This window comes from Rattus rattus, chromosome 8 (genome assembly GCF_011064425.1).
Source record: "Rattus rattus isolate New Zealand chromosome 8, Rrattus_CSIRO_v1, whole genome shotgun sequence".
Lineage (NCBI taxonomy): Eukaryota > Metazoa > Chordata > Mammalia > Rodentia > Muridae > Rattus > Rattus rattus.
This window is the reverse complement of record NC_046161.1, coordinates 19,576,489-19,594,264: the sequence shown is the minus strand read 5'-3', so window position 1 is coordinate 19,594,264 and position 17,776 is coordinate 19,576,489. Positions and strand designations below refer to the sequence as shown.

The 17,776-nt window shown below is 42.7% G+C and overlaps 1 protein-coding gene across 1 annotated transcript in view; it reads right to left on the bottom strand.

The window, feature by feature from the left end:
• Nucleotides 1–17,776, bottom strand: part of Bmper (BMP binding endothelial regulator) — a 245,062-nt gene that overhangs the window by 66,152 nt on the left and 161,134 nt on the right. The window contains exons 12-13 of the mRNA XM_032909288.1: nt 14,889–15,218; nt 7,834–8,170 (exon numbers count right to left, since the gene is read on the bottom strand). Coding sequence (XP_032765179.1) covers nt 7,834–8,170; nt 14,889–15,218 — 667 coding nt within the window. The remainder of the gene's footprint in view (nt 1–7,833; nt 8,171–14,888; nt 15,219–17,776) is intronic.

The window sequence follows — 17,776 nt, the reverse complement described above, 5'->3', positions numbered from 1 at the left end:
AAAATACAACATTAATAGACAAAATAGTAGCCTTCCTATATAGAAATGACAGAATCAGAAAGAAATCAGAAAAGCAGTACCTTTCTGAATGGCCTCCAAAAATAAGTTCTAAGCAAGCAAGTAAAAGACTTAATAAATAAAATAAATAAAAAACTTTAAGATATCAGAGAAAAATGTGAAAAAGTTACCAGAAGATAAAAAGACACCCAAAGATCAATAGGAATATTGTGTAACTCGCCATCATACCAAAGGCAGTTTACAGATTTAATGTAGTCTCCATCAAAATTCCAACATAATTTCATATGGGAAATACACACACACACACACACACACACACACACACAATTGTTAAGAGACAACCAGAACCACTGAAAGTATTACCATCCCAGATTTCAAGATGTATTACAGAGCTATAACAATAAAAACAGCAAGAGACTGGCATAAAAACACATTGATCAATGGAATCAAATTGAAGATTTATACATTAAGTTCACATACCCACACATGCCTGAAGTGGCATCTTCAATAAATAGAGTTGTTCAAATTGTAGGGTTGTTTGTTGAAGAATGAAAATAGAACCGTATCTATTGTACTGCACAGCACTCAACTCCAAATGGATCAAGGACCTGAACAGAACACCATATATCCTGAATCTGATCAAAGAAGCAGGAAACAGGCTTTAACTAATTGATATAGAGAAGGACCTTCTGAACAGGCAGAGGCATTAAGATCAACAATTAATATGTGGAACCTCATGAAAGTTTTTGTATGATAAAAAATACCACCATTCCAGGAAAACCTGAATCTACAGAATGGGAAAAATATTTACTGATTGTAAATCTAATAGAGGGTCAGTATCTAGAGTATATAAAGAACTAAAAAGAAACTGAACATTAAGAAAACAAACAATGCAATTTAAAATGGGGGTACAGATCTAAACAGAGAGTCTCAGAAAATGTCTCAAATGATGAAACACAAAAGGCTGAGAAACACTTAAAGAAATGCTTCAGATCTGTAGCCACCAAGAAAATGCGAATTAAAACTACTTAGAGTTCATCTTACCCCAGTTGGAATGGCCAAGATCAATAAAACAAATGCCTGCACATGCTGGCGAGGATGCAGGGAAAAGGGGGACACTTCTTTATTGTTGGCAAGAGTACAAACTGGTACATGCATGTGGAAATCAGTTATTGCTTCCTCAGAAAGTTGGCGCTTAGTCTCCTTCAGTATCCAGCAATACCCCTCTTGGGCATACAGCCAGTGGACTCTACGTCCTGCTCCAGAGACACTTGCTCATCCACGTTCATTGCTGCTTTATTCATAACAGCCAGAAATTAGAAACAGCCAAGACGTCCATCAACTGATGAGTAGATGAGCGACTAGTGAAAATGTGGTAATTTACACAATGAAGTAATATTCAGTTGTTAAGAAAAACAAAATTCACTGACAAACGGATGGAGCTAGAAACAGTCTTCCTGCGTGAGGTAACCTAGACCCCCCCAAAACAAATATGCTCTATATTCTCTTCTATGTAGAGGCTAGCTTTCAGCTTTTGATATGTATGCTGCAATCAATATAATCATAGAAGTTGAGTACACTGGGGGGAAGAAGGGTATCTCCCAACAGGAAACAGAATATAGTGTTGTGGAGAGATAAAGGAGAAACTAGAATCCGAGGATTAAATTGGGGGTAGGGGAGAAGCAGAATGAAATAGGAGTATGGGTAGGGGGAATATACATTTAATGCCTTTTGAAAAACCATATGCAAGCCTACTACTGTAGAAGCTTCCTAAACCACATACATTCGTAAAAGCCATTTAAATGAAGTCGCCATGCAATGGGGAAGATAATGCCCCAACTAGACATCTTTTGCCATCAAGTAAAGCACTCAGTGACAGGAAAAGTTTATATTTTCTTGATTCATTGGCCAAAAGTGCCCTGTGGAACCACTCAAACATTGGATGTTGTTGTCAAAGCTACTGGTTGCTCTTCACAACCTAATGGCAAAGGCCCTGTCGGCCCTGTTGCTGAGGAGAACACTTACTTATGGAACTGAACATGGAAAAGACCAACTGGTGCTCAACCAGTAGCTTTACCCCAACCAACTAGCACACATGGTTCTGGGAGATATTCTGTACCCTACCAGAGGAGAAAAGTAATCATCAATATTACTCAACTATAAACCCTGTGACCTACGACAGCAACTTGCCTGTGATACCCTAACAGTAGCACAAACATTATGGGAACAATTTAAAATTGGATTTAAGACCCACTTTACTAAAGTGCCAAAGAGCCTGACGCTAGAAAAGCTACAGGACTAGGGGAAAACTTAACACCATTCTTCTGCTTAAGGAGCATAGCAACCAGATGACTCGTAATGGCATACTGCTCTGTGGTGGTTTAAATGACAATGGTCCATTAGGCTTATATATCTGCATGTTTAGTCCCCGATTGGAGAACTGAAGTCTCTTTGGGGTAGACTTGGAGGTTTAAAAAGCCAAGGCCAGGTCCAGTGTTGTTCTTTCTGCTCACTGTCTGAGGATCAGGATGTAGCTCTCAACTACTGCCCCGGCATCGGCCGTCTGTACACCACCACAGTCTCTACTGTGATGATAATGGATTAACCGTCTGGAACTGGAAGAAAGACCCAGAGCTAAATGCTTTGTTTTGTAAGATTTGACTTGGCCATGGTGTCTCTCACAGCAGTAAAGTGACAGGCATTCTATGCCCGTGGTCAGTGCCTCGCTTAGCTCTAATCAACGAAGTTTCTTCCTGTAGCAGTTGGAAATTAACAGACCCGCAACAAGTCAGTGTGGAAAGAGTGAGACTTTAAAGAATTCAGCACTAAATGGGATGCCTTCCTCAAACCTCTCCCCTTAAAGCTTAGGGACCTGCACAGAAGAGGATGTATAAAGATTGTAAAAGCCAAATGCGGGGGACGACTCCAAGGAAGCAGTGTCTCCCAGACACGACAGGACTGACGCATGTGTGAACCCAGAGATTATGGCACCAGGCACAAGACACGTTCAAGCTCAAGCCAGATAAGATCCTAGCACTGAAAAGGGGGAGGAGTCCTGGCTCTAACCAAGAAGCTATTTACAAGTGATGCCTTCTGAGAAAGGACAAATCCGTCCTCTCCAATGTAGTGTCATTGGGTATAATCAAGCACATACAGGGAAGGCCCTAGACCCAGAGTACTTGACCAACACGAGAGAATGCCATTGTTTTTGTTGGGCCTTTTTTCTTTTGGCCTTTTAAAAAATATATTGTTTGTTTGGGAGAGAAAGCATAAAGTTGGTTGGGTATGAGGTGAGGAAGATGTGGGAAGAATTTGGGGAGGGTTCAAAATATATAAAAATATCTTTAAATTATAATAATTTTAAAGGATTGTGCATTGGGAACCATCCCCCAATAAGGAGCATACAAGGATGCTGTGGCCTCTAAATATCTGGACTTCACAGTACTTCACGTTCACATCTTGACTTCTCTACATTGGAATGTGATCCTGCTGTCACTTCAAAGTCCAGCACACAGTGGGTGTTGTCTTTTCCAATACTTGCCCATACTGTGTGCCAACTTGTATTCTGACCTCTGCCCCCCAGACTACTTGGGCTGGGTCTGTTTGGGAAACTCAGTGGTGGTGGGGAGAGGAGTTGACACGGGCTGAGTCACTGTGGGTGACAGAAGTACCTACTGCTCTTGGGCTTCTCAGTGGGCATCTGGGGCACAAGGAGAAGCAGCGTGAGGCTGAGGGAGATGTGAGAAGGGACAAGGTATGAGCTGCCTCACCATTTTTCTCAGAGAGGACAATGTGTGAATCTGGATACAATGCAGACAGACCTGTTGTCAATCTCTGCACTCTACAATCCCTTCAGACTCCAAGGATATTTCAAAACACACCAGTAAATAAATGATGTAAAATGTTACTGCCGTGTGACTATTTAAGGAAAATGCAAGTAAGAAACTTAAGTCTTCTCATATGAACAACAATGCCAAGCAACCAGAGCTTCCAGGGACTAAGCCACTACCTAAAGACTATACATGGACTGACCCTGGACTCTGACCTCATAGGTAGCAATGAATAGCCTAGTAAGAGCACCAGTGGAAGGGGAAGCCCTGGGTCCTGCTAAGACTGAATGTGATTGTTGGGGGGAGGGCGGCAATGGGGGGAGGATGGGGAGGGGAACACCCATAAAGAAGGGGAGGGGGAGGGATTAGGGGGATGTTTGCCCGTAAACCGGGAAAGGGAATAACACTCGAAACGTAAATAAGAAATACTCAAGTTAAAAAATAAATAAATAAATAAATAAATAAATAGAATAAAATTCCTTTATATAATAAAAAAAAAGAAAGAAACTTAAGTCTTAAGACACCATGTCAAAACACTCAGTGTTTTATATAATCTGGTACTAATCGTTTTGTGCCCAGAGATATTTAATTTTCTATTCAAAGAAATTTATTGTAATTACAAAGGATTTGAGCATATCTCAAAATTTGGTATCAGTTTAGCCCAAGGATCAAACTGATATTTGAATACAAATGAAACAGCATAATCTTAAATGTTTCCCAAAGGAAAAAAATTAAGCATTGACTAATATGCGTTTATCTCTTATTCCTCTATAAAGTAGTAATTTTCGAATGTTTAGGCAATAGACAGTTTATTAGCAAAGATACTGAATTAGGTAATAGGCCAAAATAAAAGAGCTCACGAATCCCAGACTTTTCAAAGATAAGTAATTCAGAGAAATCAAATATTTTGTCTTTATAGAAAAAATTATCACACATAGGAATTTGCTTTGTGCAAAGTTCCATGAACTTAAGAATACCAGGAAAAGAAAACACTATAAGAAATATGCTTCGCTTTGTCACAAACGCATAGGAGTGTGTGTGTGTGTGTGTGTGTGTGTGTGTGTGTGTGTGTGTGTGTGCATGTATAAAAAAGAGAAAAACTCTCCTCTTCATTAGCAACAGAAAGATACATTTTTGACAGATGAAAAAAAATAAACAAAATAAAATTCCAACACTATTTCTGCTAGTGGTGAGTTCCTATATCAAGGCAAGAACTCCTTGTCCAATAAGAACTCTTAATAAATATATCAAGGCCATAATTCTAACAACATATCAGGTTGACTTCAGAAATTCCATCTTGTGCTTTCAAATACACTAAGAAACACTTGGTAGGTATGGTGGGCCATGTGATTGCCGTTTTTGCCTCTCCTCTACAACAGAAGTCATGGCACAAAAATGGCCAAGCAGTCTTGATTAGCACTTTCAGTGTTGTGAAAGAGAAACTGTTCATTTTCAAATAGTTCAAGGTTTTGTCAGTAAGAACCTAAAAAATCGGGTCTCAGTGATGGATTCAGGAGCTACCAGCAGTTAGAGAACTGAACTCAGGAATGTCCCCAACAAACATCAAGGACATAGGGTAAGGACACACAGTGGGTTTGAGCAGTCCATCTGCCCTGTGCCAGCATCACCCTGTCCAGTGCCTTCATTCCTCAAAACAAAGATTTAACCAATGCTACACGGAGCATGTGGAGCTCCATTGGCTTCATGGAGGTTGCCAGCCGGAAAGTGACTGGTCCAGCTTCTTTCCACCATGTAAGTAGATCATCCTCAGTCCCCTGCTTTAGGAGGTCTATCCAGAACCCTGCAGTTAGGCCTGTCTAGAGCACCACAGAGCAATTGTCTCTCTGCATGGGACTCCATTTCTTTCCTTCTACGAAAGGAGGAAAGCCCAGGACATACCCAATATTGTCCCTTCCACTTCAATATGAGGGAGGACACATCCTTCTGCTGTGGGGTCAGGGTGTCAAGTAGGTTTATGTGGCTGGCACGGTTCTCTAGATCTCTGGTCCTGTCATTTCTGGGGAAGAGAAGAAGACCCAAGGCCATCCCACACCAGACCATGCCAGCAACAGACAGAACATAAGCCCAATTCCCTACTACATCCTGCCTTAGTCTGCCCGTACAAAGAACTCAAGAGCATGCATGAACTTGCCCAGGCTGGCCACATCTAGCCTCTGATAAAAACACCCTCTGCCATATTGCTGTAGCTGCTGCAGAGCTCTTAAAGGACAGAAGAGGATAACCACCTGGCCACTGAACAAGTCAACTCTTTCTGGTTCTATGCATTGAATTGGTTTCTTGGGATATCTGCCAGAGCCACACTATTCTGCTGACCTCAGAGGAGCTTAACACTAATTAATTCACCAGAGGCAAAAGACATGGGAATTTGGTAGAAGACCAATCTCCATAGCCCTACTGTCCAGTTATTGTTTTCAGTGAAATCTTTTGAAAAGATAGGCAGATGAGGCCTGGAAAGGTACAGCCTCTCCATCCTATTTACAGGAGAGAAAGGAGTCCAGTCCGAGCCTTCATCTAGAGTGGGAGAGCTTCCAAAGGAGGCTCTTTCCGTTTGTCTTCTAACTGACAGAAACAAAATGGTGGTAGCCAACAGCTCCAGCACCTCTAGCTTTTTGGTTCAAAATCGTATTAAATAAGAAGAGCAATTCCTGTTGTCTCAAATTCACACATAGATGAAGCAAGGCTTGCACAGGAAGGTTGAACGGCCTCATGGTCCTGAAAGCTGGGAGTCCACAATGCTAATATTCTTAATTGCTTTGCTCTCCCAAGCCCCCCTGACCCCCCTCTTTAAGATTCCAAATAAAATATGGGTCATCCAGATGGTTAACTCATCCATGATCTCCAACTAGGACTCAGTAGGGAAGGGATGGAACAAAGGGGAAAAATAAGGGAAGCCAAAGGATTCAAATTATAACAGGAAAATGGCTGAAAGAGTCGAGCGTATGACTAGAGCCAAACGGCTTGGCAGATACAGCCATGCTTGGGGATGTGTGATGACAGGGACAGTCTTTTTCCATCCCACTTTGGGTTGCCTTTATAGAAATTTATCTTTTATGTCCAAAGATCAAATTAAAATAAAAAGATCACATTTAATGAGAGCTAAGGGAAATAAAGTGGTGGCAATTAAAGAGTAAAAATAACCTCTCTGCGGTTGCAGACCACAGGAGTTTCCTAGTTTTAAGAGCCATGGGCAAATCACTTAAACAAGGCCTTCTGAGCTGCATTCCTCTCATGTTTCCTCACACGCCCATGGTGGTTAGCGTTATAGGCAGTCATGACTCTTGAACTCCTGGAATTGTGTAGGAACCAGGAGTGCAGCAGGCCAACTCATCAACTTCCGGAGCGATCCTGTTGCAAGGAAGTCAAAAGCAAACCCCTCTGCAGGAGCTGCTGGGTGTTAACTGGAGGTAACAGGGTAGAAAGGACAAAAGTCTCCATCTTAATGCCATGCTTCCCTCCTCCCTCCTCGAGCCCGTCTTCTACTGTCCTCTGACTCTGGACATGTAGTGCCATAGTCGATCATCATCCAGCTCTGTATTTTCCCATGTGCAGACTGGATCTGAACTAGACCACGAAGCACATGTGAATTGTTTCTCAGGCTTGGGATAACTGAGCTCACTTAGCCACAAAACAGAGGCCAGGATGATCCGAGCTGAGATTCAGTCCATGCCTATACTCAACAGGCTTGCATTCAGGCTAACTACCAAAACATACCTACAGCTTAGAAACAGCTTCTTATAACATCTGTAGACACAAACAGCATTGACTAGAGAAGACACACCTGGAATACTTTATGAAATTTACCAATTTCAGACAAGAGGAATTGCTTAGCAGAAAGAAGTAGAGGTGATTACCCTACAGTTGAAGGCCTTACTTGGCATACAAAAAGATTTGATACATTTGGTTCCAAGGTCAAGCATGCTGTCAATCTATAATCCAAACCTATCTGTCAGCACACTGCACTTACCGGTAGAAAGTGGTGTAGTCCACTGTTGAGTGGCAGGTCTGGAACTCCCAGGACTTGAGTTTCTGGCACTCTCGATGGGCTCGAAGCTTCACCTTCACTGTGCCCTGACATAGCTCAGGCACTGGTTTTCTCTGTGGTCTGTTGCAGAATTCATTGGATTCCACCCTCCATGATTCAGCAAAGTCATCCACGTCAAACTTGAAGTTTCCATCTCCACCAATCAAGTCATCGCGTTTATGACCATTGTAGTTGCCACAAAGACCACAGAGCTTGCCCTTGAGATGAGGGGCAGCCATGACCTCCACAAAACTGTCTCCATCCCACGATATCTCCAAACCTAGAAGAGGACAAGAGGATCACTCACTCTAGAACACTGCAATAACCCCCAATTGTGGGGTTGGGGATTTAGCTCAGTGGTAGAGCGCTTGCCTAGGAAGCGCAAGGCCCTGGGTTCGGGTCCCCAGCTCCGAAAAAAAAAAGAACCAAAAAAAAAAAAAAAAAAAAAAATAACCCCCAATTGTTTGCATCTTTATACAGCATTGGCCATCACCTGTCAATGACCAACCCTAGCCACTGCCTAAACTCTTAACTGACTTTCAATCTCGCCACCAATCTTCAATCCTACAAAAAATAAATCCCTTGATGTGGACAGTTTAGAACTTATCAACTATATGATGTTTCCTTTTGTGTTATCTTCTGTAGTCAGACTCTGACCTCCATAGATAACTAATTTCACCACAGTATTCTAGTGTTTATTACTTTTAATTTTTCTGAAAATAGTTGGGTTTGTCCAAATTGTGTCTTTGCTTATGTAATAATGACTATAACCCCAAAATATGGAGAAATAAGCATTATACCGTAATGTGATTTTTCCATCTCCTTATCCAAATATTCTGCTACATAATTATTTCTTTAAATATCAAGGGAAATTTTCTAAACTGCTTGCTATAATGAGAATTTTTAAAACTACGTATATAATCTATGACAACATATATAATCCAGAAGACAACACTCGGATCCACGAAAGCATTCACTCCTTGTCATGGGCAGTGACTCCTGAGACACAGACCACTGCTGATAGACATTTCCTGGAGGTGAATGGTGGAAGCCTGTTTACTTTTATGTCTCCATTCCTAGAATGAACATAGGCTTCAGCCTCTGAAGAGATACTGGAAACTCCCAGATGTGGGCAAATTTCCTCTTGTCTATCTACTATCACCCCAGTGCTTCTTTCTTACCGAAACAAACAAGCAAGAAATAAAAAACAACAAGCAAACAAACAAAACCAGTCTTTGCTCTGGGGGAAAGAGGGCACTCTTGTTTAGATGAACTGAGTAAAGTGTTGGAAAATTTGTATAGAAACCTGGAACTTTTACCAGAAATGCTAGGCTAGGTTTTGAGGAACATCACTAATTAATAATACACTAACTAGTGAAGTTTTATCATATGTGGAGAGTCAGGCATAACACAGATAAGTCTGAATAGACAGTTGGGAAAGAGAGACCCCCTCAGATCCATTCTGATGTTGAATGTGAAGCTACTGCCCTCAAGAGAAAGGCAAATTCTATGTGAAAAGCCTTTGAATGTTCAACCTAAAGAAAGTGACTAATTTTTTGTAGTTTTCTGTTCTATACACACATTGATCCATTTTACCTGACTAATTTCTGTCAGGGCCTAAGCTCCAAGGTGACTGACTAAGAACCACAGTGGTGTGAATTTCAGAAGCCTCTATAACATGTTTATGTGGACGTCTGCCCTGGACATCTTCATTCTTGTCACTGTGTGTTAAGAGCAGCATCCTCAGAGACCTTCTAAACAGAGCAATCTCTGTTCCCTCCCGTTTCTCCCATTCATGGGCTTTGGGGATCCTAATAAAGGTAATCTTTCATTTTCCCTGTTCTGAGCACCTGGAAAGAAGAAAAGAGTTTTTCGGCCTAAAATCCATTGTCTTCATTCCTGAGTTAGGCAGATGAGCAAATACTCAGAGTTCGGAGATGAGATGAGGATGGGTCTGAGAAAAGGAAGGAAAAGGGAAGGAAGGAAGGAAGGAAGGAAGGAAGGAAGGAAGGAAGGAAGGAAGGAAGGAAAAAGGAAGGAAGAAAAAGAAAAGAAAGGATAGAAGCTACTTGGGTGGGTAGAGTGAAAGAGAATTGACCTTGATGGGATATAAAATTTCCCTAAGATATTGGAGTAACTAAGAGGACATGAGTAAGACATACAGAGGACAGATTGAAGCTAGAAGTACTTTGGTTTGACAATGTCTACAAAGGGGAAAAGGGCTAGCCAAATGGCTGTCCTATGAGAAAGCCACATAGTTACCATGAGATAGTTACTTTATGGTGAGCTATTGGTAAAATTAACCAGTGGCCCAAAACTGGGATTCTCAAGAAATAAACAGGAAAATCACATAAGGAAACCACTCTGTACTAAATAGAAGGAACAGAGTACTCTAAATCCAAGGCAAATGATTAAAATGGGTTTTTTTGTTTGTTTGTTTTTGTTGTTGTTTGGTTGAAAGAAGAGGATAAGTTCAAAGAAGCAATTTAATAGCTTGGAAAAGAAAGGATAAAAGGAAGCCATAGGAAAAGTGTTCTGGAAGAAATCTGGAACAATGTTGGCACCAAGTAAGGAGAGAAGGGGCACAGGGCTGGGATACCCATACCATGCCTTGCATGAGGTCTTGTATGACACATGGTGTCAACTTTGAGAGCTTTCATATAACACCATGTCCATTTCTGTATACATCACCATCTAGCGGACTGCTTGGCTCATAGTATAGACTCAGTACATAAAGGGATCACCCCTGTGAGGTTGATGCATTAAATCTGTAAAGTCAACTAAATTCTGTTTCATGCTGGTTAAGACACTGAAATAACTGTTTTTTGAAAGAAGGCAAACCCACTATCAAATGACTTGTCATATGTTCTCCAAGGTGCAGAAGAAACCTGACCTCCCAAGCCTGTACCCAGGCAGTTACGCAGCAAGAGAAACAAGGGGAGAAAATCAGTTCCATACCAAGTCCAACTGTTAGAGTACAATTCCAAAGATTTTCCACTTTGCAAAATTTTCCAAACTACAAATCTCCTTCTTAGACAGCAGGCAAACACTCTTCTTCCAAGTACCACAAACAGTGAAGAATTTATACCCGAGGGGGGGTCCAATGTCATCACTGACAATGGTAAAATCACTCTGAACCTTTGGGCAGCTTAGTCCTGCAAACTCAGTGGTGGAGAATAAGCTATCGCGGTGTGCTCTCTGGGCGGGGCCTGGAGTCTGCACATGCCTGGCGACACGCAGACCCACTCTGCTCTCAGTAAATTCTATTCAAATTTCTTGACATCTCATTCATAAAACATGGTCCCCAAACTGCCCACCCTTCTTTGTCACAAGCACATTGAGACCTTCCCTGACGCGTGCCAGGCTTCATACTGGAGGGAAATGGATTTTCTACTACCGATGTCTTTGTGAATTTTATGTCGTCATTCATATCTGTGTTTGTGCCGCTTTGTTTGCCTCTTATGAGAGCAGAAGCCTTAGGAGGTAGAGTTATGATGGGTCCGGTTGTTATGGAAGGAATGGCTCTTCTAGATGGTCCCTGCAATGGATATCTCAAGCGGAAAACATCATGGAAGGGCTTAAGAGGCGAAAGAAGGTCTTTTCTGCAGCTGGGATGAGTTTCCCTGCATGAGAAATTGAGCAGGAATAGCTAGCTAGCTGTCAGCGCGCTACAGCTAAAGCACACGCCACGTCTGGGCCCATGAGCACCAGCCGCATTCCACTTTAGGAAGGGCCTTCGAGTTTCCCTTTCTCACCAAGGAGTATTTCCCCAATCTGCTTTTGGTATTGTTTTGCTTCTGGTTATCGATGCTTTTGCAAGATGTAAAGCCTGGATATATTCCATATTGACAAATAGAACTAAACGATTTTTTTCTGTTACTTTTAGTAAGAGAAAGACAAAGTCGCGGTGGCTGGGACAATTTTAAACAGAAAGGTGTTCTGTTAAATGTTAGTGCCTTTGCTATGATGTATCCCATCAGTCCTGTGTGCTACTGAAGACAGCGATTCTGTGCCCTAATAATTTAGGTTCACATTCCACATGATAGCTATCTCCCACTGCTTCGGGTGCCTACAGCATCCATGAGCATGTTAGAAGGCTCTGATGGGACAGGGTGTGGAGGGGCACACTTGTAATCCCATCTTTCAGGGGTCTGAATGGAGAAGACTTTGAGTTCCAGGGTCCCAGAGTGAGACCCACATGATAGAAGGAGCGAACGGGCTCTTACAAATTACCCTTGACTGCTACTATACACCGTGACCCATGTGCCTGCCCAAGATACATTCTGAGTTCAACAAATGTACATCTGCACAAAAACCTAATTAAAAGCATGTTCCTTGTGTATGAACCTTCAGGCAGAGCCAATGAGGCCAACTGAGAGCAGAGAGAAAGTCCCCATTTAGAATATTGGCTAAGAACTAAGGACAGGGTGGTTGGCGAGGGAGTGTGGTGCTAAGATGCTCCTAGGGTAAGCCACTGTTTTGAAGATCCTTTGATCTCTCTAACTCACAAAAGAAAACAGGAAAGACAAACTCTCAAAGGACATGCCACGACTGTTGTTTGAAATAGACAATCAATAGGTGATAAAAATGAAACTACCTCTAAGGGAAATTTCAAACCGAGAGGGCTAGACCAGAGTGGAAAGACCATTGTCTGGCAAGCCAGTCATTTCATGCAAAGTGCAAAATAAGTCCAGCGCTCAGGGGACCAGACAGCTTCTCTAGGAAGCAAACTTGTGGGATGCGTGTACCACAGAGAACTGTCCAGCCGAGGTTAGGGGTGCCAAACAAATTACTTGCACCGTGGAAAGAGAGATGGAAAAAGAAAAGAAATTGTAAGATTGAGCTCAAGGTCCTGAGTAATAAAATTCACTAATCTGATTATGGTATTTATGAGCTATCTTTTTTTTTTTAGCAGCCCCGTCTCTTTGCTCATTTTTACAACATGGAATCGTACAAAGAACATACTTATTCCATAGCGTTTTGCCAGCTGTACACGGAACAGTGTTGAACCTCCTAGGCTGTTAGTAATCTTCCAGGGCTTCCTTGAGAGCTGGGCCGTGGCTGACTAATAATTTCCATATCAGTACGATCCATTGTGTCTTGCTGGCTCGCAAACAGATAGGCAGGATGCTTTTAATTACTTCTGTGTAATAACAACCCATTTTGGACACACTTTACAGGGAGACTGGGGATGGTGGTTCCTTTACAGAAAAGAGCTGGAATCTCGGTTTTAAGGTGCTGTGTCATGTGTCATTTGGATAAAAGGACAATTGTCTGAATTTTCGGAGTAGGGCCTAAGCATCCTGGTTGAGTGAGTACGGGACTTTGCACCTGAGAGGTGACGGGAAATCTTCTTTGCTGAATGTCCCTATACATTAACCCTTCGTGCCGTCTCACTGAAATGATGCCTCTAGCTTAAACCTCCCAGGCCCCACCCTGGCCTCTGGCCCTGCGTAGTTGAGGTGCCATGCTATAGGCTTAAATCAATTTATCAAAATACTTATTTGGCTTGAATTGTAACAATTGCCAAAGGTTCTGAAGCAACAGGGGAAAACTAAAACCATTGAATAAACTAAACTCAATCAATGCATTTAAGTTATTAAATTCTCATCAAAAAGACAGTGAAAAAATGCACTGATTCTTTTAAGGACTGTGCTCAACGAACTAGAGTTTACCAGGGGAACTTACAGTGTAATATCCAGCGACTGTGGTGCATTAGCCAAAGGTGAGTGCCAGGAACCACACGGATATTAGTGCAAGTGAACTGAACTGATTCTCTGAGAAAGATAAAGAACTCGTAGACTCTGCTTCTGAAACGTTCCTCTGAGATAATAACTAACACACCAGGATTTGTCCGTGTAGACTACTGGCATCTGAGAACAGCTTGATCTTGTAGTAGACATGCGCAGCACAGTAGGCCGGAGGCTAGTGTGAGACATGGCCTCAGAGACCATTTCTGTACTTCCAGCTGGAGGATACGCTCTCAAAGTCAGCCTCGCAAGTGTCCTAGAGCAGAAATAATGTCCTTGGCTCTCAGCTAGAAGAACATCTTCCACCAGTGTTAGAGTAATCACACTGCTAATCACATGTGACTCCTGTCCCCGTAGTCTATCTACATGCCCACACAAGGTCACACGTGGCTCCTGTCCCCATAGTCTGTCTGCATGCCCACACAAGGTCACATGTGGCTCCTGACCCCATAGTCTGTCTGCATGCCCACACAAGGTCACACGTGGCTCCTGTCCCCCTACTCTATGCCTACTCTATGCCTACACAAGGTTGCTGAACTCTTCCCAGTGAATGGCCAAAGGAAATCAGGCATTCCCCAGAAGAACTGATATAAGCCTTTTGTTGTGCTTTTAGGTTTCAAAGGTGCCAGGAACTGAACGTAGGGCCTCACATAGGCTAGGTAAGCACTCCAACATAAGACCGTGTCTCTATCTCTCTGTTTACTGTTTCTCTTGACCTCATTACTCTCTTGCCTTCGTAGCAGGCCTGTGCCATCCGGCCAGCTTCCCTCTCTCTTTTGAACAGCCAACGGGTCCAAAGCTGTTTACTTCTGAGGATCCTCCCACCCCGTTTGAACACTTACTACTAAGGAAACCCTCCTTCTCCCAGATGTGAAACTGCACATGGCTGGCTGATCTAAGAGACACTCGACAGTTCCAAGCTGGACATTTGTGCCCTAAAATAGCAACAAAGCTGGACAGAGGTTACTCGGAGGGTACTACTGTTATTTTTAGAATGAGAATGGAAAGGTTCTGGATATCCAAAAAAAAAAATGGAAAACTAGTGTGGCTGGTGTCCAGAAGCAAGGCTCTGCATGGTACAAATGTCCTTTGTTAGTCCATAGCCTCTTCAGAGTGTGCCTCTCTCCTAGATGAACAGCAGACAAGGCCACTTCACCTGTGCAGAGAGGAGGCACATTCCAGGAAGGTGCTGCTGTTGCACTGGTAAGGAGAATAAAGGTCAAAGGGAGGTCACAAAAGAAGCCCTACCTGCCCTGGTAGTCACTTTCAAAAGGTAGCCGTCCAGGTCAATGTGGAAGTGGGGCGTGTGGCAGGGCAGCGCAATGCGAGAGCCATTCCAGCGCACCGTGAGGTGCTGCTGCAGGCTGACCGTGCTCTCACCCAGCACCAACTCCACAGATTTGGTCCAGGAGAAGGAGCGGGTCCTCCGGGCATCATTCTTCACCAGCACCTGAAAGGGTGAGGCAGGGGAGGAGCAGTCTTTTGTCAGAACATACTGACACGTTCCCTGGAAGTTAAATGTTCGTCCGTCAAAAGTGTTGTAGTGAGGATCTCCGAATACTGTGCACACACCAGGCTCTGTGAAGGAGAGAGACCAAAGGAGGGTCACAACCAAGGCAAAGGTGGAGAGAAACCAGAAATCCCCGAAGTTAAGCTGAGAGAGCACCTAGCAGGTAAGGGACTTGGGTAGGAGTCACTAAAGTAATGGAGGTTTGAGATGAGATGAGTGTTATAAACCATTTTACTTGTTCTAATTACAATCTCCCTACTGTGTTCGCATTTAGAGATGATTCCTAACATCCTGGAATTCTGAGAACTTCTCTATTCTGTAGCCTGGCGTGCTTCCACGAGGAAAGGAATTGCAATAAGGACTTAACTCCATAACACATCAACAAGAAATAAAGAGCAGAGGTAAAACTGTACCTCATGAAAGTATTCCTGTTACATTTCTTAATTTTAGATTTTATTTATTTGTGTGTGTGTGCACTGTGTGTGTACATATGTTTGTGCGTGTGTGTTTGTGTGTGCGTGCAGTGTATCTGAAGAGGTAAGAAGAGGCTGTTGGGTACCCTGGAGCTCAAGGGAGAGCAGGTTGTACAAGTCGCCCAATGCGTGTGCTGGGAACTGATCCTGGGTCCCTTAAAGAAGTAGTAAATGTTCTTAAATGCTGAACTATTTCCTCAGCTCCATGGATATCTTTTGACGCACATTCCAAAATCTAATGTTAACTAAAAAAGTAAATTGGACAATTCTTTAGTACATTTAGTCCAGTAGACATGCCACTCTGAAACACCATTAATTCATATTTACGGAAGCGAACTAAAGTTTATTGTTCTGAGGCACCTCTGAGGCTTTGTAGAAGCTTAAATAATTTTAAAAATACAAAACTTGGTATTGATTTGCTTTCAGTGGAAGGGTTTGTTATCTATTTCTGACAAAGCATGAACCATAAGGAAATTTATTCACAGAAATTGACCCGAATAATGAAAAGTGGCTGGGCATATGCTTGTGGCCCAGTACCCAGGAAGCTTAGGTAAGAAGGTGGCAAGTTAGAGGCCACCCTTGGCTACATAGTAAGACTTCATCTCAAACAAAAACAATATGAGCAAGAGCAGAGAAATTCCAGTCATCACCAGAACAATAATCAATAAAGAAAAAAAACAGGGCAAAAGCCCCCGTCCAGGATATAAGGTTGACTTGGTTTGCCAAGAACCAGCTGAGGTCCTTGAACTTTCAGGGCTGAATGAGGTGGCCCAGACTGTGTGGGGTCAGAACTGAGTCCAGAGAACAGCCGGGCTGGAGAGAGCAATGGTATCCTTGGCAATTCTCTCTCTATTCCCTCAGTGTACGGGGAACAACGTGGGTCCAGGGTATGACTTGCTGTAGTCCCGTGGTAAGCCATACAAATCACACACATTTGGTACTTATTAAAATAATTGCTGTATCTGTCCTTTTGTCCAACTTTGTCAGAGACAAATTGAGAGTTTTTGAAATATAGAATCATTTCAATGAACAGTTATGTTCAAGAATATGTATAAGACACCATACCTATTGTGTGAATGGAAGAAGCAGGTAGGTTTGGCAGTGCATTTGAATTCAATAACCATTCCTAATTATTTTTTATATTTCTTTTGTCCCTTTACTTGTGACCCCAATCTTGCCACTGTTACACATTGGGTGTTCCCCTCTATCCTAACTCCCTCATCTAATCTCTCCCGGTTGACTTCTCCACAGTGCATTTTTCCAGTCTTTCTGCCTGGGATGGCTTCAGAACCTGCCTTCACATACTGTTCCTCACTCTCTGACTAATGGGAGCTATCGACAGCATGCAAATGTTGCATTTTAGTTAACAAGGTGAAGGCACTGTGTACCCTAGGAGAACAAGAGTTCAGGGTTAGTAGCCTACCCTACCCTCAGCACCAAATGCAAGTTTATTTCTTTGTTTCTAAGATTCTTGATCCCACTCAGCAAGTTAGCACGGAGCCAACTAAAGCTCAAGGCGGAAAGAGATGTCCTCAGCTTAGAAAACCCAGACCACCATCACACTGCCACAGGGGCTGACATTCTGCTCCTGTGCCTGTCCTCTCCGCTGTGAACAGGCTTTCCACATCTGGCGCCACATCTTCTTGTGACCGTTTAACTGCCCCAGTAACAACTGTGGCTTTTCTTGATGTCCTGACCATAGTTGCAATGAAGTGTTTGTTCATTGATCAGAACATTGAGAGTTAACATTTGCCCAAAGCTCGCACCCTATGGTAGCCCTCTTCTGCATGCCTACGAGCAATGGATGCATCATCAGGAAGTCAACAGGTTCTCCCTGAGCATTAGACAAGCAGCTAAGCATGTCCCGATAGACACATAACAGAGACTTTCATCTAACCATGGGAAACGTTTCTGAGTGACACTTATGATTAAGGAAATGCTTCTGTCGCGGTAAGTGAAAAACCAGCAACCTGAATATGTTCTTTGTTTCTAGGATAATCTTAGCTATCTTACACACACACACACACACACACACACACACACACACACACACACACCAAACAATCTTTACTTCTTGATGGGACCACAAATGAACCTTCTTTTTCTTCCATGTGTTTTTGTTTTTCTAGTTTTGTTATGTCTCCGTCTTCCTC